The 20,444-nt window shown below is 33.7% G+C and overlaps 2 protein-coding genes across 2 annotated transcripts; one reads left to right on the top strand and one right to left on the bottom strand.

Annotated features, from left to right (window-relative positions):
- Window positions 1–2,177: 2,177 nt before the first annotated feature.
- dhrs13l1 (dehydrogenase/reductase (SDR family) member 13 like 1) lies at window positions 2,178–9,593 on the top strand. Its single transcript, XM_048187986.1, has 5 exons — window positions 2,178–2,399; window positions 2,556–2,674; window positions 5,407–5,530; window positions 6,427–6,753; window positions 8,595–9,593. The coding sequence occupies exons 1-5, from the start codon at window positions 2,276–2,278 to the stop codon at window positions 8,855–8,857; spliced, it is 957 nt and encodes a 318-aa protein (XP_048043943.1). The 5' UTR covers window positions 2,178–2,275; the 3' UTR covers window positions 8,858–9,593.
- A 3,183-nt stretch (window positions 9,594–12,776) lies between these two features.
- Window positions 12,777–20,158, bottom strand: cenpu (centromere protein U). Its single transcript, XM_048187984.1, has 12 exons — window positions 19,992–20,158; window positions 18,518–18,623; window positions 18,190–18,421; window positions 18,014–18,107; window positions 17,600–17,716; window positions 17,421–17,517; window positions 15,100–15,196; window positions 14,943–15,021; window positions 14,805–14,852; window positions 14,644–14,705; window positions 13,108–13,264; window positions 12,777–12,943 (listed from the first exon to the last, which is right to left on the bottom strand). Exons 1-12 carry the CDS (start codon window positions 20,073–20,075, stop codon window positions 12,821–12,823), a joined length of 1,296 nt encoding a protein of 431 aa, XP_048043941.1. The 5' UTR covers window positions 20,076–20,158; the 3' UTR covers window positions 12,777–12,820.
- Window positions 20,159–20,444: the final 286 nt, after the last annotated feature.

Genomic DNA, 20,444 nt, shown 5'->3' with positions numbered 1-20,444 from the left:
CTGAATAAAAGTATTCATTTCTTTAATTTCTTTTCAAAAAAATAAAAATAAAAATTCTTACTGACCCCAAACTTTTGAACGGTAGTGTATAATGCTACAGAAGCTTTGTATTTCAGATAAATGCTGTTCTTTTGAACTTTCTATTCATCAAGGAATCCTGAAAAAAAAAGTACACAACTGTTTTCAACATTGAAAATAATCATAAATGTTTCTTGAGCATCAAATCATCATATTAGAATGATTTCTGAAGGATCATGTGACACTGAAGACTGGAGTAACGATGCTGAAAATTCAGCTTTGCATCACAGGAATAAATTACTTTGTCAAATATATTTAAATAGTACACAGTTATTTTAAATTGTAATAATATTTCACAATATTACTGTTTTTTTACTGTATTTTTAATTAAATAAATGTAGCCTTGGTGAGCAGACGAAACTTCTTTTAAAAACATTAAAAATCTTAGTGGTTCCAAACTTTTGAACTGTACTGTATATATGTATACACGGATCAGGCATTATGACACTGACAGGTGAAGTGAATAACACCGATCATCTCTTCATCACGGCACCTGTTAGTGGGTGGATATATTAGGCAGCAAGTGAACATTTTGTCCTCAAAGTTGATGTGTTAGAAGCAGGAAAAATGGGCAAGCGTAAGGATTTGAGCGAGTTTGACAAGGGCCAAATTGTGATGGCTAGACGACTGGATCAGAGCATCTCCAAAATTGCAGCTCTTGTGGGGTGTTCCCGGTCTGCAGTGGTCAGTATCTATCAAAAGTGCTCCAAGGAAGGAACAGTGGTGAACCGGAGACAGGGTCATGGGCGGCCGAGACTCAATGAAGGTTGGACCGTTTGGTCCGATCCAACAGACGAGCTCCTGTAGCTCAAACTGCTCCAGAAGTTAATGCTGGTTCTGATAGAAAGGTGTCAGAATACACAGAGCATCAGTTTGTTGCGTATGGAGCTGCAGACCAGTCAGGGTGACCATGCTGACCCCTGTCCACCGCCGAAAGAGACAACAGTGGGCATGTGAGCATCAGAACTGGACCATGGCGCAATGGAAGAAGGTGGCCTGGTCTGATGAATCACGTGGATGGCCGGGTGCGTGTGCATCACTTACCTGAGGAACACATGACACCAGGATGCACTATGGGAAGAAGGCAAGCCGGCGGAGGCAGTGCAACGTTCTGCTGGGAAACCTTGGGTCCTGCCCTCCATGTGGATGTTACTTGACACGTACCAGCTACCTAAGCATTGTTGCAGACCATGTACAGCCTTTCATAGAAACGGTATTCTCTGGTGGCTGTGGCCTCTTTCAGCAGGATAATGCTCCTGACACAAAGCAGAAATGGTTTGAGGAGCACAACAATGAGTTTGAGGTGTTGACTTGGCCTCCAAATTCCCCAGATCTCAATCCAATGGAGCATCTGTGGGATGTGCTGAACAAGTCCGATCCATGGAGGCTCCACCTCACAACTTACAGGACTTAAAGGATCTGCTGCTAACATCTTGGTGTCAGATACCACAGCTCACCTTCAGGGGTCTAGATTAGTCCATGCCTCGACGGGTCAGGGCTGTTTTGTCAGCAAAAGGGCGACCAACACAATATAAGGAAGGTGCTCAAAATGTTACGCCTCTCCCTCTCTAACACCGCATCATATAATGGGCAAACAACAAAGTAAACTTATCAGTGACTCTATGATTAATGGAGATAATGATTAATCACTATGAACAGCTTACTGTCGGGACTGTTTGCTAAAGGAAAACCTCTGACACAGAAACGTGCAAAGTCATTATTAGAATGGAAAAAAGGAGATGAAGAGCTTCATTTCAAACTAATCTAAACTTAAACACATTTACACATGCATAACCTGCTGATCGAGGTCACTGATAAGAAATTATACATATCAAACACTTTAAAGGATATAAATAAAGGTAGCTGTCACATATGATGATACAGTTTTGCATTCCAACAGCACTAATGAAACAAAGAGTAAACTTAATTACATTACAGACAAACATATATAAAGTTGTAATCTTTAACGGTATCCAGTCCAGCAAGTTATGCGAGATACGAACTGGAGGAAAGGTGAGTGACTTTGCAACTTCATTGTTTTGTAAGGGGCTTGAGTAAACGATGTTTATCATCCGGATGTCATTATATAACGCCCACTTTCCAGACTTTTCAGCAGTTTAAAACGGGTGTGACTTGAAATCTGCACGGTTCTTTCAGCTTCTGTGTCTGCTTGAGGCGAACACTTCTGACTGCAAAAATGCTTTTCTTTCTCTTTATTGTGGTTTTGTTGGTTGCATATTTTATTGCTCATAGGATTTTTGTTCAGAGGAAGACCTTCACCGGCACTGCCAAACTACATGGGAAAACAGTCATTGTAACGGGTAGGTATGCAAGATTTCTCCGAGGTTGTTTTCAAAGCTCAACTTCCTAGATGTTTATCCCTTAGATGATTTTAAAATAGACACCAGCTGTGGAGTTTTCAAATTCTGTGTGCCGACCATCAGGTAATACCTGCATGTGTTGTGTGTGTCTGACAGGCGGCAACACTGGCATTGGGAAGGCGACTGCGGCGGCGATGGCCATGAGAGGAGCCCGAGTGATTCTGGCCTGCCGAAGCAAACAGAGAGGAGAAGAAGCAGCGCGAGAACTCAGGATGGTGAGTGTGATGAACACCGGGGCTAGTTGTCACAGGGAGTATCTCTAGGCTGCGTTCCACTCCAGTTTTAGACACGCACTCGCGAACTTCCCTACACACTTCCCCTCGAGGGAATCCCTGCCTCCATTTTGAAGTGCGTTCCACTTCGTGAAGTGGACGAGGGAAGTTTACATGACTTCGGTAAAGTTGGTTTTATATTCGCACATTCGGCCATCCGTATTCAATAGCCTTGTTAATCACACTACATTGGACATTCACATGTAAATATGCCATTAAAACAATACTTGCCTGTTTTGATCGACTGTGAAAAATGTTGTAAGCTGACAATCGTTGGTTGTCAATATCATGTCGCTGCTTAAAATTCGCAAACATTAATTTATTGCACATTTATTGGAAGGTCTGAATTTATCAGAAGTCCGAATGTGCGAATATAAAACCAACTTTACCCAAGTGTTTACATGGACAGACCCTCGCTCCCTCGATTTTAACCGAGGTAGTGAGTCTACTTCATGTACACTTCAGGCAGCTCCATAACCCACAATGCAACACGATTATGACGTCACCGCATATCGCGTTTAATTTACCCTACCACAAACAATTCTATGATATATTAATTATTTTTTTAAACATTTAAAACACGCATATATACACAAGGGCGAAGATTTGGTTTCAACATTGGGGGGGGGTTGAGCGTTGGTATGCTGCCTGTTATTTTTTTTTTTATAAAAAAAAAAAATCTGTTTTATGTGTAGCGTTATTGGATAATTTATTTCTTCTCTATCTATCTATCTATCTATCTATCTATCTATCTATCTATCTATCATAACTTTGTGGAATTTATCTATAACCATTCATCAAATTCTAACATAACGGAGTAATTCTAAAAACAAAGAAATTATGTTAAATATTGAAACTGCCAGTAGGATGCAGCGATTCGACGTTTTAATGAGTGAGCTACTTAAATCGTTCATTCAAGCCAATTCCTTCAAAAGTCAGATTAATTAAGGAAGAAAACAAACACCATTGTGAATACTTTTGTCATTGATCAGACAATATTGAAAAATGAAGTACGGCTGTTTTGGTAACTGGTTACAGTTACACTGATAGTTATGGCTAAATTGCAATGGATTAGCTAGCTAAAATATATGTGGAGTGTACTTAGCTATTACAATGTTTTCATACCTCCTTCTCAGTACATGCTTTATTCTTTTTAACATCCCTCTTTGAACAGAAGTTTAATATATTTGGCTGGGCAACGGTTCTCTTCATTTTTTGGTGCTACCCGTGCTCTCCATTCAAACATTAGAGCTCCACTCGCGTTGTTTTGGTGAAAGTGCGACGCTCATTGGTTGGGCGTTACCAATCGGTTCAATGGAAAGGGGGTACTTTTTTGACTAATTTATTATGACAAACTCATATTCGATTAGAAACAAAATTATTGTTACAAAATAAATGAATTATACATATGTTAGTATAGATCTACTGTGATTTTCATGTTGAAATATTGGGGGGGTTGTAACTAGGGTTGCCACCCGTCCCGTGAAATACGGTTCTCTCCTGAGGCAGATAGTGTAATGTTTTATTTTTTTTATTACCTCAAGTTTTTGATTGATAACGTTACATTTCATATGCTGCCTATTAAGAAATAATGTTAATAATGTACATTAATCATGTTATGGTAGGATTTGTTTATTAAGGTTAAGTTGTACAGTCAGACACATAAGTATTACTTTAATAAGAGATAAGAGATATATATTTAATACATATTTAATCAAAATATAGTACCTATGTGAATAAAATAAACAACTATTTGTTATGCTTAACCAATTTAAATAATTGCATCATTCAATACTATAGAATTAACAATAGACAATATAAAAATGGAATAAATAAATACATAAATATATTTACTTACTAATAATAAAAATGTTGTTAAGTGTTTTACTTAAATAAGAAATGTTTGTAGATATATCATTTCCAGTTATTTAGGTGTGGTTTCACTGTTTGGATGGCGTTACTGCATATTTTAGCCAAAATCTTTGTTCACAACAAATGACAATTTACAATTTGTTTAATTTATAATTACTAAGTTATGGATCTGTTAATTTAATAAGTTAATAAAATATGGTTCAAGTTCCTCCAAAAGCTTATTTTTTGTGGTCTCAGTCACACTTTGTTGGCCTATGTTTATTATTGTCATAGCTGTGTATTCAATATGACCACTTAAGTTGTGATAGTGAGAGACTGAGTGCATCTGTTCACACTGATTTCAACAGCAGATATATTATTATAATGTCCATTGGTATCAATCTTAATATTTTTATGAAAATATGTTTTAAGTTATGATATACCACCACTGGCACGCCATCGGGACTGTGGTCATCGTGGCCCCGAGGGGTGTGGCCCCCACTGCGGCTGGCGTCCCTTATTTTTCTGTATTGAAGGTGGCAACCCTAGTTGTAACTGATGGATTTGAATATTGGGGGGGTTACCTTGAACTCAGCGCTATATGTCAGCGCGCTGCCCACAAGGCTATCAGGCCTGACCTGAGTATCCTTAAAAAGATAGTGTTGACACAAAAATGAAAATCACTTACTCACCCTCAATTTTTTCCAAACCTGTATGAGTTGCGTTCTTCTGTTGATTAAAAAAAAAAAAAAAAAAATGGACAAATATGGAAAAAAAAAATTTGTCTTAGTAAATGATTTAACATTATAATATTTTCCTTATAGGAAACTGGAAATGAGAGTGTGATCTTCATGCAACTGGACCTCGCAAGTCAGAAAAACATCCGCTCTTTTGCTGAGAACTTCCTGAAGGCCGAGTCCAGACTGGACCTGCTCATCAATAACGCAGGTATATCTGGCCACAAAATGTCTAGAAAAAACAAACGTGATCAAGTCTTAAACCTAAGCATAAAACTTTGACATATGCACAAAGCTCTTCAAAAAATTTAAAAAGTATGAAAAAGTTTAAATGTACTGTATTTCAATACTATTTTTATTTTATTATAAAATATTTTTACTCTAAAATTGCTATAAAATCAAAGCCATATGTCAAACCAAGTTGTGTTCCAAAATTGAAGTTCTCATGAGATTTTGTTTAGGCGTTGTACCAAAAATGATGCATTCTCCTGTAACAAATTAATACATTTCTGTCTAAATATCACTTCTATCACAAAACAGACACCAAATATGGCAGCTTGAGATTCAGACTTTTCCAACAATGTGTTTTGTTAAGATTAGAAAAGTTTTGACTATAAAGTAGTTAAAATAAATTTTGCAATATGAAACATGACAACGCCCACTAGGGGGAGGAACCCAATGAAAAGAATAAAAAGGCACAAAAAGGCAATAAATAAAAAAGCACCAATCGTTCTGCTAGCAGGATGGTGACAGTTTAATGCTAAATTTTTAATAAAGGTTACTGTCTATTTTGATTGGGTTAATGCATCCTTTTCATTAATTGTCTTTTCAACATTGATGATAATCAAAATTATTTCTTGAGCATCAAATCATCATATCAGAATGATTTCTGAAGGATCATGTGACACTGAAGACTGGAGTAATGATGCTGAAAATTCAGCTTTGATCACAGGAATAAATTACAGTTTACTATATATTCACATAGAAAACAGTTATTTTATATTGTAAAAATATTTCACAATTTTTTGCAGAACAGTTTTTTTTTATTCCAAACTTTGGACCACTGACATCATGAATAATACCTGTTTTTGTGTCTGTGTTGTCCAGCATTGGCCACTCCAGGACGCACTGAAGATGGCCTCGGGATGATCCTCGGTGTCAATCATATCGGTCCATTCCTGCTGACCAATCTTCTGCTGGAGCGTCTCAAGGAGTGTGCGCCAAGCAGGGTGATCAACGTGTCGTCTTGTGGTCATGATCTGGGCACTATTGATTTCGAGTGCATCAACACACACAAGAGGCTTGCTCTGGGATCGTCTGACGGAGATTTATTCAGGGCCTACACCCACAGCAAGCTCTGTAATGTGCTTTTCACACATGAACTGGCCAAAAGACTGGAGGGAACCAAAGTCACATGCTACAGCCTTCATCCAGGTTAGTGATCAATAAGAAAGTACTCACATATTGCACAATCTGTCAACACTTTTGAATAACTCTCATTCATTTACTAACAAACATTATACAATGGCAAGACAAAAACATTGTTCTTCAAATCCACGCAATGGTCGATTTTCAGATATTTGGCTTTTAACAATGTGTTGTTTCAGACTAGTGGAAAGAAATCTTTTTTTCTCTATAAGCGTCTGTACATATATGTATTATAATACATATCTTTAAAGTATGTGAGTTTTTTCTCCACTTCAGCAGCACTGACATGCACCAAATTTTACAGTTTTATTCCCATCTATATTCTGAAGGTTTTTACAGAAGGGTTTGTTAATATATCTTTTGTCTGATTTTTATATTCATTCCTAAAAACATGGTGAAATGTTGTTTTTTTCTGGCTGTTGACAGTTTTTTTTGATTCATGGAGAGACAAAAAGAAAAATCCAAAATTCCCTCTATAAAAACCTTTTACTCTAATATGTCAACAAAATCAAACTGTTCAATTGTTATCAATTTTTAAGATTTCTGCTCTGTAAATGTGTGCAAATTGTGCCTATTTAACTGCATATTTAAATATTTCAGAAAACTTAATACAAAAACTTTTTGCAGTTATTAATGTAATCAATTAACTGGGGAAGTATGGTGATATCTAGTAGTTACATTTTTTTTTTTGCACTCTTAAAAATAAAGTTCCAAAAACTTTTTTTTTTTTTTCCCCCAAGCAATGTCATAGAAGTACAGAAGAGGATTAGGGCCAAGCAATAATAAAAAAATAAAACCATCTCGAGATTAAAGTTGTTAAATTTCGAGAAAAAAGTCAAAATAAAATGCTGAGAATAAACTTGTTAAATTACGAGAAAAAACTCGTTAAATTAAGAAAAAAGTCGAGATAAAATGTTGAGAATAAACTCGTTAAATTACGAGAAAAATACTCGTTAAATTTCGAGAAAAAAGTCGAGATAAAATGTTGAGAATAAAGTCGTTAAATTACGAGAAAAAAGTCGAGATAAAATGTTGAGAATAAAGTCATTAAATTACGAGAAAAAAGTCGTTAAATTACGAGAAAAAAGTCGAGATAAAATGTTGAGAATAAAGTCATTAAATTACGAGAAAAAAGTCGTTAAATTACGAGAAAAAAGTCGAGATAAAATGTTGAGAATAAAGTCATTAAATTACAAGAAAAAAAGTCATTAAATTACGAGAACAAATTCGTTAAATTATGAGAAAAATGTCGTTAAATTACTTTATTCTCAACATTTTATCTCGACTTTTTTCTCGAAATTTAACAACATTTTTCTCATAATTTAACGAATTTGTTCTCGTAATTTAACGAATTTATTCTCAACATTTTATAGAATTTTTTCTCGAAATTTAACGAGTTTTTTTCTCGTAATTTAACGAGTTTATTCTCAACATTTTATCTCGACTTTTTTCTCGAGTTTTTTTCTCGAAATGTAACAACTTTAATCTCGAGATGGTTTTATTTTTTTATTGCTTGGCCCTAATCCTCTTCCGTATAGAAGAACCATGATTGGTTTCTCGAACATTTCAGTGAACAGTTCTTTAAAAAAACTATATTATAAGATCTAAGATTTTTTTTTTTTTTCTAAAGTGAAGAACACTTTAACATTCTAAAGAACCTTTTTCCACAATAAAGAAGCTTTTGTGCAACAGAAAAATTCCATGGATGTTAAAGTTTATTTATGGAATCATCAATCCCATTTTTTTTTATTTTTAAGAGTGTATTCACCTTGGATGTCTTGCCTTAAAAGATCAGTACCCATTTCCCTTCTTCTAACGGTTTGTTTTTCATGTTTGATCTGGTTCAGGGTCAGTAAGGTCAGAGCTCGGCCGTGACATCAACGAATGGCACACACGTATTTTCAAAGCCTTCATCAGCAAGATCTGGGCGACAGACCCGGTGTCCGGCGCTCAGACGACGCTGTACTGCGCCCTGCAGGAGGACATCGAGCACCTGAGCGGACGATACTTTTCTGACTCTCAGCTGGTGCAAGTAAAGCCTGAGGCCAGAGATGATGGAATCGCCAAAAAACTGTGGGACGTTAGCGAGAAGTTATGTGGCATGATTTGAATACACAGATATCACAATACACTCCAAGAACACGAATAATGGAGCCAAGTTATATTTATGCGTGTCCTACTTTCTGTAATAACGAGATAGCAACCTGATGTTCTATTCAGAGCTGTTCACTTCCTCGGAATTATGCCTATCTATGGCAACAATATGGATGCCAAAATGAATCTGCAGTCATGTGGTATAAGTCGAAGCTCTCAGAAATTTCTGAGTTTACAAGTTGTAATTATGAGTTCCACTAGGACATGAACGCTTGGAATCTCGTACTTACAGTAATTTTGACATGGCGTAAATGCACATTTACAAGAGGGAAACTCGGAATACTAGACTACTAGGGGTGTGTTGATTTGAAACATGGCAGAAACACTTAGTATCAATAATATCTTAAATCTATAGAGATCAGTGAGAGAAAAGCATTGTGAGAATAGCTGTGATACCATGTATAAATAAGTGATAGAAATGAATATTTTTCACCATTTTGAATTCACACTAGCCAGATTAGTGAAAGAAATAATTTTTTTCTCTATTTGCATCTGTAGGTTTAAATTATAATACATAACTTTAAAGTCTGAAAGTTTTTTTCTCCACTTCAGCAGCACTTACATGCACCAAATTGTAGTTTTATTCCCATCTATATTCTGATGTTTTTTGTAGAAGGGTTTGTTAATATAACATTTGTCTGATTTTATATAACATTTCATTCCTAAATAAAAAAAAAAGAAAAAAGGTGAAATGTTTTTTTGTTTTTTTTTCTAGCTGTTGACAGTATTTTCTGATTCATGGAGAGATAAAAAGAGAAATCCAAAATTCCCTCTGTAAAAACCTTTAACTCTAATATGTCAACAAAATCAAACTGTTCAATTGTTATCAATTTTTCAGATTTCTGCTCTGTAAATGTATGCAAATTATGCCTATTTAATTGCATAATTAAATATTTCAGAAAACTTGTAATGCAAAACATTTTTGTAGTTATTAATGTTATCAATTAACTGGGGAAGTATTTTTGCACTCAAATAAGTAAAGTCCCAAGTTTTTTTGTTTTTTTGCAGCAGTCTCATAGAATAACCATTTTTTTGTTCCTCAAAGAAACTTATAGTGAACAGTTCTTAAATTAACATTTTTTCAGTTCTAAAATAACTAAAAAATATTTTTTTTTCTTAGTGTGAAGAAACACTTTAATAATCTAAAGAAGCTTTTTCCACTATAAAGAAGCTTTTGTCATGTCATTTATACTCATGTATAAATAAGTGATGGAAATGAATATTTTTCTCCATTTTGAATTCAGATAAATTATGCCATATAATGCATTTCTAAAGGTATTCATAATGTACATAATAACACATATCTTTTCATAATTAATTGTAACTGAAGTTAAAACATAATATTTGCAGATTCCTTGTTGCATTGGAAATAGGTTGTGGCGTTTTAATGCATTATACTTTATAAAGGTGTAACAATGAACTGAAGTGTTGCCTGTAATTCTTTTGCTTTGTTTAGGCTACTTCTGTGTTGTTTCTGACTTGAATGTGTGACATTGTAATAACAAACAACCGACTCTGTGGTACGAGTTTCCCATGTGCGCTTGAAGGCAGCATTAAACCACCTAATCTGAGTGTTTTTTGCACTGTATTTTTTAAAAAAATAAAGCCATTTGTAAAAGTATCAAACTTGCAGTTTGATGAGGAAGAAGCTTCACTGTCTTTCAAACAGCAACTTTGAAAAAAGTAAGTTGCACAATTATTGTGGGTAAAAGTGTTTGTTTAAAATGTTGCAGGAAATGGTTTTTTTTCCTGCACAGAACAAAATGTCCATAGCATCTCTTTTCTATAGTGATTACTGCCTGATAAATTCAGCTGAAAAAAAATAATCTACATGTCAGTTCGGGATTTGGTACCATTTTGAAAGTTAGACTATCCCATTGTACAAGGCCATAAACAAGTATTAAGTAGGTAAAAAGCATCCCCCCCCCCCCCCCCCCGCATTTATCTGGACAGGCAAAGTGTAGAGAAGAAGATTAGATTAGAGCAAGATGAAACCTGCACTAGCAGGAAGTGGTTTAGTCTAATAGCCCATTCACAACACTCAGATCAGGTGTCGGCAGTGACGTGGCAGTTTTTCTGCATTTTCAGGGAACTTGGATTGACAGAAAACATGCACACCGACATCCATCAGTAGCATCAAGTGTGCACATTTCACATAGCCTGTGCAGTCAGCTACACTTACACTTCTTCTCCAGCATTTATATTTTTTTAGTTTGTGTCCAAATGTTCTAAATAACTCTGGGCAAAATGGGCTCATTACAGCTCTTGGAATAGCATGAAAAGAAAGACGGGCCATTTTAATTTTAAAGGTTTAGTAATTTTGATAGTATAGTCTAGTCACTACACATGGTTAGTACACTACAATTATTTATTTTAGTACACTCTTAAAAAGAAAGGTTCTTTATTAGTTCCATAAATAATTCCATGAAGAACCTTAGAAAAACATCCATGAAATCTTTCCATTCCACACAAGGTTCTTTAAAGATTAGAATTTTTACACTAATAATGTTCTTCACTCTCTCTTTATTTTCATTTTTAAGATCATATCTATCCACGTTTTTGCACATTCATTCACTCAAAAAGTGCACTTTATAACACAAGGAGCCCAAAAACAGCACCAGAAACCCCAGTTACATCATTTCTAGCCTATAATGCACATTATCTATATATGACCCCCTTTATCAGACAAGTTCAGGTGGGGCATACTGGGACAAAGGGTCCAAATGACCAAGCACCATCACAAACTTTACCCTTAATGCAAATGCATCAGGAATAAAGGCCCATTCACACCAAGGACGATAACTATAATGAAAAAAACATAAATGGTTCTAAATATAAAAGTCCGCAACACAACTATTTTTTTCAAGCAGATGAACGATAAAAACATTGCCAGCCAATCAGAATCAATCCTGCTTTAAAGAGCTCAAGCATTTACCCTCTGGTGCTGCTCACGTGGCGGTCGAAAATGATAGAATTGTTTCTTCAATTAAATGAATGTAGTCTGTACTATAATTTAGTTTGACAACATTTTTATTTAATATTTTAGGGAATTTTATGCACTTTTTGAGCATAGTCATGAAAAACTTCCAACTTAAACTGTGGTAAATGTTGAATGCTTTGAAGCACAGACTTAAATTTGCTCTCTTTTTAAAGAAACACATGGTCAATTTTGCTGACGTGAAAAAGGTTTAAAAAGTGAGAAAAAAGTGAGTTATTATTATTATGAGAAATAAGTTTATTATTATGAAAAATGCACAAAAATACTATCTTTAAATTTTATATGAAGTATGTATTTTCCCAAACATGTTTTACTCTAAAATTGTTAAAAAAATAAAAGCTTTAAATCTAAACAAGTTGTGTTCCAAATTTGAGGATGATATCTCAAAAAATGAGCTTTCAGTAAGATTTTGTTTGGCCGCAGTACCAAATGCTTCCACTAGATGAAATACGTCTTCCATTCATTTCCAATGCAATCATTTTTGACAGTGAATGATACCCGAAATGTGACTGTTTTTTCAAGGACCATTTAACCTTTCATGTCCATGATTTTTTTTCTGTGTTCACATAGCGAGGGTCAAAACCTGTACCAAGTTTCGTACCATTCCGATGAAGTAAACGATTCTAAAAAAACAAAATATATTTAATATAATATTTCGGTCAAAAAATGACCAAACAGCACCAGAGGGTTAAAGCGGCAGACGACAAAACTGCTGCGCACAGAATAAACAGAACAATATTGTCAGCTGGTGTGGGGTGGCCAGTTATTGCTATATATATATATATATATATATATATATACACACACACAAACACACATACACATACACAATACTTCAGTTACAATAAACTAATAAATAGTGTGACAAATTGTACCATTCCGTTAAATCGTTTATTTGTTGAGCTGTACAGTGTGTGTTGATTATGGATTTTCTGTTTCATCTAAAACCTGCTGTAGATGGTCATTAACAGTCTTTAGCTGATGTTCTGTTCCCATGATGCCCCTGGCTTCCATCAACATGGCAGGCATACAAGACGGACCATACTGTCAGACAAAAGAGGAAAATTAAGTGAGAAAAAGAGAGAAGCACAACAAACCCCACAAATCACATACAAAATGGCAAGATGGCTTGCTTAGCTGAGTTCATGGACAGAATTCAATAGGAATGAGGGATCAACACCAAACCGAACATCTGCAGACTTCCTCACCGTTTCTACTTCCTCCGGATGAGCCGTGCGGTGCTTCAGGTACTTCCTGTTGAGCTCCTGCAGGCTGGCGATCAAAGAGGATCCTTCTCTCAGAGCTTTGAGTCTCAGCTCCATCTCATCATGATCTTTCTGGAGATTCCTCAGCTTCGTCTTTCCCCTGAGACCGGAAACCCATTTAAATGACCACATATTAGAGCTGTGTGACTAATCGAATTTTACCTTAGATTTTGGCTTCCAATGATCGTGAAAACAAGATTATCGAGGTAAAATGCGGCATTTCGTTTTTCACACCTTTTGTTTCTTCCAAAATCTTAACGACTAATCCTCCAAAGCAGATAACGTGATTGCAGTCCAATGTTGCTAAACTGCAGAACGTGCTTAATATTAAAAATAATTATTAAAAGCGCATTATTAAGCCATAAAAGAGAAGTCGGATATGTATTTCGTCAGATATGTATATGGATATGTATATTCTGCAGATGGCTTTCTGAGCACGCTCTAGTGAGACATGGACAAGCAAAGTATACTTTAGGCTTCGGGTTCAGGCATAAAAATAAAAAATATGTCAAAATACCTGTCATAGTTCTTAAGTGAACAAACAGTTGGGATATAATCAGATGCACGTCAGTATTTCATTTTTGTGCATTCAGTCTTAAAGTGACAGCAGCCTAATAAACCTGCTGCTGATTGTGTCATTAATGTTGATCAAAAGACAAAGAGAAAATCACTCTCTGCTCTTGACTGAATAACTTTAGAAGCTTTAATAAGAATCAAAGTATGTTTCTTTCATGCAGTGAAGACTTAGTTTTATTTTACATTTGATTACTTTATTCAATTTCTGTTGTAGACCTTCCTAAAAAAAGCACCATTTTTGTTCTATTGTATTTATTGGCCCTTTGGTTTGTAATTAGTTTCTTTGTTCTTACTGTATTACTGATTCTTTACTTGTCTTAATTAGTAGTATCAGTTTTTTGCTATGGTATAAAAAAATTACTCATATTTTCAAATAAGATTTTGAGCATATTGACCACAATTAATCGTGTTAAATATTCATGATTTCATTACTGACCAAAAAAATTGTGATTATGATTTTTGCCATAATTGAGTATATTATTGTTTGTATTAATATTTTGAATTAGTTTGCAATTTTCTGTTTTCATTTTAATAATTTTGTTGTGTTTTTATTTTTATTAGTTTTTGTTGTTCTCTCTCTCTCTCTCTCTCTTATATATATATATATATTATATATATTCATTTGTAGTTAAGTTTTAGTGCATTTAGTTAAACTAAATGAAAATGAAATGTTGTCAACTAGCTGAAATAAAATAAATTTAGGTTTTTTTTTCTATCTTATATCAGATAAAGGTTATAATATTTCAAGTAATAAAAATGTTTATGTTTTTAGTTTTAGTTAACTATAATGAACCTGCTTACTACATATAACTTATGATTTCATAACCATGACGTGAACATGCAGTTTTTGAGATTTGTGACATCAGACTATAAAAAAGCAGATAAAATCCAGTTTTTGCTTACTTAATGAGTTCATTACTGGCTTCCACAAGCCTGGTCCTCTTCTGATTAATAGCTCTATTAATCTGAAAGAGAAAACAACACAGTTAATGCCTTCAAAATAAAGATGCTATTTAAATAATGCCTAAGTACTTTACCAGATGAGTCATATAATGAAGAATCACCTTGTTATTTTCTCTTTTCACATTCTTGAGTTCATTTGTCGCTGTGATCTATGAACGAGTGACACATTTTCATCATTATTATGACAGCAGCAACACTTCCATTTATTTTCTATGAAAAGACACGTAAATCATTCTCACTATCTCAGAGAGCTGCTCCTCAAATGAGCGACTGACGGCGTCGATGGAGCGTTTGACTGCGTCAGAGGTTATGGTCTGCCTGTGGAGAACCAGAATCAAACATCTGAGTTTGACTTCTATTAATAAGAAAAACACTGGAGTGACATCATATACGTACTTATACTGAGTGACAATCTCCTGGAAAGTATCGAGCACCACGTCAAGATCAGTTGGACTTCTCAGATCTCTGGGTTTTTTAGAAGGGCCAGCTGTCTCTGGAGAAGGATGATTTAAATTAATGCATTTAACAGACGCTTTTATCCAAAACAATTTGCACTGCATTCAAGGTACACATTTTGCTACTGAAGATTCTTGGCCAAAACAGCTTTTTAATTAAGTTTGATTAATTAATTTATGATGTATTTTTTTGCAGTTTCTGGGTTTTGGCCAAGTGGATTCTGAATTTTCAGTTTTGGACCATCATTTTAATTTCAGTGCATCCCTAATGGCAACCTATATTTTTAAAGATTTTTATGAAGAACATATAGAGAAAAAGTCTGGGAAAAATACTTCCAAAACCAAGACAAGTACAAACAGGCTCTATTGCACACAATTAAAGCATCTGATGCATGTAAATTAAAAACACCACACATTTAAAATAAATCGAATAAATAAAAAATGTTAAGTGCATATTATTGCATAATTGTACATACAATATAACACATATAATACAACATTATTTTATATATATATATATATATATATATATATATATATATATATATATATATATATATATATATATATATATATATATATATATATATATATATAGTACAGTTCAAAAGTTTGGAACCACTAAGATTTTTCATGTTTTTAAAAGAAGTTTCGTCTGCTCACCAAGGCTACATTTATTTAATTAAAAATACAGTAAAAAACAGTAATATTGTGAAATATTATTACAATTTAAAATAACTGTTTTCTATTTGAATATATTTCACAAAGTAATTTATTCCTGTGATCAAAGCTGAATTTTCAGCATCATTACTCCAGTCTTCAGTGTCACATGATCCTTCAGAAATCATTCTAATATGATGATTTGCTGCTCAAGAAACATTTAATGTGTACAATTGTACAAAATATTTGTGTACAATATTTTTTTTCAGGATTATTTGATGAATAGAAAGTTCAAAAGAACCGTGTTTATCTGAAATCTAATCTTTTGTAACATTATAAATGTCTTTACTGCCACTTTTGATTGATTTAATGCATCCTTGCTGAATAAAAGTATTCATTTCTTTAATTTCTTTTCAAAAAAATAAAAATAAAAATTCTTACTGACCCCAAACTTTTGAACGGTAGTGTATAATGCTACAGAAGCTTTGTATTTCAGATAAATGCTGTTCTTTTGAACTTTCTATTCATCAAGGAATCCTGAAAAAAAAAGTACACAACTGTTTTCAACATTGAAAATAATCATGAATGTTTCTTGAGCAGCAGATCAGCATATTAGAATGATTTCTGAAGGATCATGTGACACTGAAGACTGGAGTAACGATGCTGAAAATTCAGCTTTGCATCACAGGAATAAATTACTTTGTCAACTATATTTAAATAGTACACAGTTATTTTAAATTGTAATAATATTTCACAATATTACTGTTTTTTTACTGTATTTTTAATTAAATTAAAAACATTAAAAATCTTAGTGGTTCCAAACTTTTGAACTGTACTGTATATATATATATATATATATATATATATAAATAAAAGTATCGGTGGTATTAATATGTTTTAGGGAAACAATACAATATTATACATTGTTTAATATTACATGTAATATTAATCCTCTGGTGCTCTTCGATCACTTTCAACCAAAAAATTTGATGTTTTGATTTTTTTTAAATTGTAATTTCATTGGAATGGAATGAAACTCTGACTTTAATGGCACTGGCTATGTGAACACACCATGTGACCATCATAGGAAATTAATAATACTATATGAAAATACTAATAAAATAATATATGAAAATATTAATGTAACAATAAATATGGAAATATCTAATAAAAACCTAATAAAAGTAATTATGTCTGGAAACATTGTTCTCAGCAACTAAACATTTAAAACTAGGGCTGCACGATTAATCGCATGCTATTCTCACGCGCATTTCGTCAGTAAAGCCGGTTCCCTGATTACCGCTAAATCGCCATCACCTGCTTTCAAATGAAGCGGCATTTAATAGACGGAGCCGTAGGTCACTGAAAAGCCACGCAATATTGCGTTCATATCGCAGATGAATCGCCTGCGATAATGAACGCGATATTGCGTGGCTTGTCCGTGAACTACGGCTCCGTCTATTAAAAGGCGCTCCGTTTAAAAACAGGTGATGGCGATTTAGCGGTAATCAGGGAACCGGCTTTACTGACGAAATGCGCGTGAGAATAGCATGCGATTAATCGTGCAGCCCTATTTAAAACAACAATTAACTTGTTTAGTACCTGATGAAGATAATGACTTCCTTTTCTGTTTGTGTCCGCTCTGCCGCTGACTGGAAGATCTCCTCTTTGACCCTTTCGACTTCTCCATGCTTGTGTGCTGAAAAGGACAAAACACTGAATTTAAGGCCAATTATATCACATATCATATGTGTAGAGATGGCTAAATATATGAGACGTACAAAACTTTCATCCTCATCTGTCAGGTCCTCTGAGGACGGCGGTGACCTCTGCAGTCTCTGAGCCGCTCCTGGGGTCGGAGATGTTTCTTTTGCTGACTTCTGACCTTTTCCTGCTTTCTAGAAAAATAAAAACATGCATTTCCAAATAAATCCTTTCCATATCTGCTATACATTAAAGTCAACATTAAACTGACATCTTTTCTTCCATATTGTGATGTATATCGAGTGAAACGCTTCTGGAACAAGAACAAATGTAGGGCGGGGCTTGATTTTGTCCATGGGGAATTGATTGGATGGTTGTGGTTTGCTATTGGTGGATCTCATGTGAGTGACAGGTTGCCCCGCCCTCAGATATACGACACAATCGGGAAGAAACAACTAATGTAACTTCAGTTTCATACTTTAGACGCTCACCTTAGACACAGCGCTCGTAGGGACTGATGTTCTTTTCTTGTCTGTATCCTCTCCGCCCTCTGATATGGTTGGTAAAGGTCTGCCTTTAGCTTTTCTATGACACAGAAAGACTTTACGTTATTATGGTGTTCATAACCACAGCAGAAACAAACTGATCTCGCTGGATCACACTCTACCTGACTACTGATTTTGCTCCTTGATTTGGTGGCTCAGATGGTTCCTGGTTCTCCTTGGATGCGTCGTTCTTATTCAAGCCCTTAGAAACAGTTTGGGCCTTTTTCTTAGTCTTACGAGTCTCCACAGGCTTCCCAGCTCGTGGCCGCTCCGTCTTCTCTGGAGCAGACCTGTGGCTCTGTTCTGGTCCAGGGCTGAGATCTTCCTCTAAAGCCGTGCTGTGAAGCGGGTTCCCTGCAGAAGACAACAGGAATCGCACTAAAGTCACTTTTGGGATTTATACAGAACAGTTTTCAGTCCTCACATTGATGGTGATTTCCAGTGTCATACCATGAGGAGAATACTGATCTCCCTGAAAGAAACTGGCTTTCTCTATGGATGAAATGTCCAGGGCTTGTGGAGACTCCTCAGTACCATCATTGTTCTGTTTTGCACTCTGAAAAACACAGAAATAAACAACGATAAATAAAATCCTGTCAATTGTGTCCAAACTTTAAGAGCGTATTATTGCATAGTAATTGCTTGTACAGTATAATACAACACATAAATTATGAACTGTTACTTCAGACCCCAAGTCATGTATATTACATAGATAATATAACTTTATACTTAATATTACTAATATTATAAACAACAATAACACATTTGTCATTAGATATTATAAATATTGGTGATATTATATATTTCAGGACAATACAATATTATACAATGTTTAATATTACATATATCCTATTATTATTAGTATTATAAGCTGCATTATAAATCAGAACATCAATTATATATATATATATATATATATATATATATATATACACACATATACATACATAATACAAATACTGGTGGTATTAAAACATGTTTCAGGAATTAAAAGTAAAAAACAAAATAAAACAATACATAATATTAGACTTCATTAAAAATTAGCAATATTAAATACTACATTATATCTCAAACAACAGTAACAATACAATATTTGTATTACATAATATAAATATTGCTGATATTAATATTATGTTTCATGAATTACAAAACATAAAACACTACAATAAATTTTATACAATGTATAATATTATTACATATGTCATAATATAATTACTATTATATATCATACACAATAACAATAATAAAATATTTTATAATGTTTCATTTGTCATTAGATAATATAAATATTAGTGATTTTATTTATTTCAGGACAATACAATATTATACAATGTTTAATATTACATATATCCTATTATTATTAGTATTATAAGCTGCATTATAAATCAGAACATCAATAATATATATATATATATATATATATATATATATATATATATATTTGGTTTTTTTGTTTACATAATACAAATACTGGTGGTATTAAAACATGTTTCAGGAATTAAAAGTAAAACAAAATAAAACAATACATAATATTAGACATGTCATATTAAAATTAGAAATATTAAATACTATATTATATCTCAAACAACAATAAGAATACAATATTTGTATCACAATATTGCTGATATTAATATTATGTTTCATGAATTACAAGTAAAAACATAAAACACTACAATACAATATTATACAATCTATTACATATACCATATTAATATTAGTAATATTACTACATTATATATCATACACAATAACAATAATAAAATATTTTATGTTTCTGGAATTACATAAAACTATATTAATAAAACTAATAGAATATTATTTAACAAAAAAAAGAGAACAAAAAATATTTGTTATTACATAATGTAAATATATTTCAGGAACTAACATTACGCGTCAAAAACACATTTAGATGAGAAACACTCACCTGCAGCTCCCGCTGAACAGCTTTCAGTGTTCTCGTCATCCTACTCATCTTTACATTAATTAAATTACATATAATTATCTGCATAAACAACAACAATCAGAAACTAAGAAAGAACGGCAAAGTCTGTCAGCGGAAAATTTTTATACCGCGAATGTTTGAACGCTTGTCCTGTACCATCTCAGTAACGGGGGGAGACTGAACAACGTTAGTGTGTGCTTTTCGTTTATATACAAAGTAGGAATTATATTTTACTATTTATTTGACTACACGATTTATTAAAATGTAAATTAAGAAAATTATTTCATTTTCATACATTATATTTTTAACAGATTAAAATATACTTTTCAAATTACCCCTCCAAACACAAATGGAAGATTCCTTCCCTGTTTTGTGTAAAAAAAGCGCACAAGGCGAGGCAGCGGATCATTTCAGTCTCTGCTGCCATCTGCTGTT

This window comes from Megalobrama amblycephala, linkage group LG4 (genome assembly GCF_018812025.1).
Source record: "Megalobrama amblycephala isolate DHTTF-2021 linkage group LG4, ASM1881202v1, whole genome shotgun sequence".
Taxonomy (NCBI): domain Eukaryota; kingdom Metazoa; phylum Chordata; class Actinopteri; order Cypriniformes; family Xenocyprididae; genus Megalobrama; species Megalobrama amblycephala.
The sequence above is the reverse complement of the archived record's forward strand: the minus strand, read 5'-3'. Positions and strand labels throughout refer to the sequence as shown.

Bases quoted from the DNA above. Each gene is read 5' to 3' on its own strand.
- dhrs13l1 (XM_048187986.1), top strand. From the start codon at position 2,276: ATGCTTTTCTTTCTCTTTATTGTGGTTTTGTTGGTTGCATATTTTATT. The intron at 2,400-2,555 runs GTAGGTATGCAA...TGTGTCTGACAG, and splicing joins GAAAACAGTCATTGTAACGG to GCGGCAACACTGGCATTGGG. The intron at 2,675-5,406 runs GTGAGTGTGATG...TTTTCCTTATAG, and splicing joins CAGCGCGAGAACTCAGGATG to GAAACTGGAAATGAGAGTGT.
- cenpu (XM_048187984.1), bottom strand. From the start codon at position 20,075: ATGCAGATAATTATATGTAATTTAATTAATGTAAAGATGAGTAGGATG. The intron at 14,853-14,942 runs GTGAGAATGATT...ACTCGTTCATAG, and splicing joins AGGAGCAGCTCTCTGAGATA to ATCACAGCGACAAATGAACT. The intron at 14,706-14,804 runs GTGATTCTTCAT...TTTCTCTTTCAG, and splicing joins TGAAAAGAGAAAATAACAAG to ATTAATAGAGCTATTAATCA.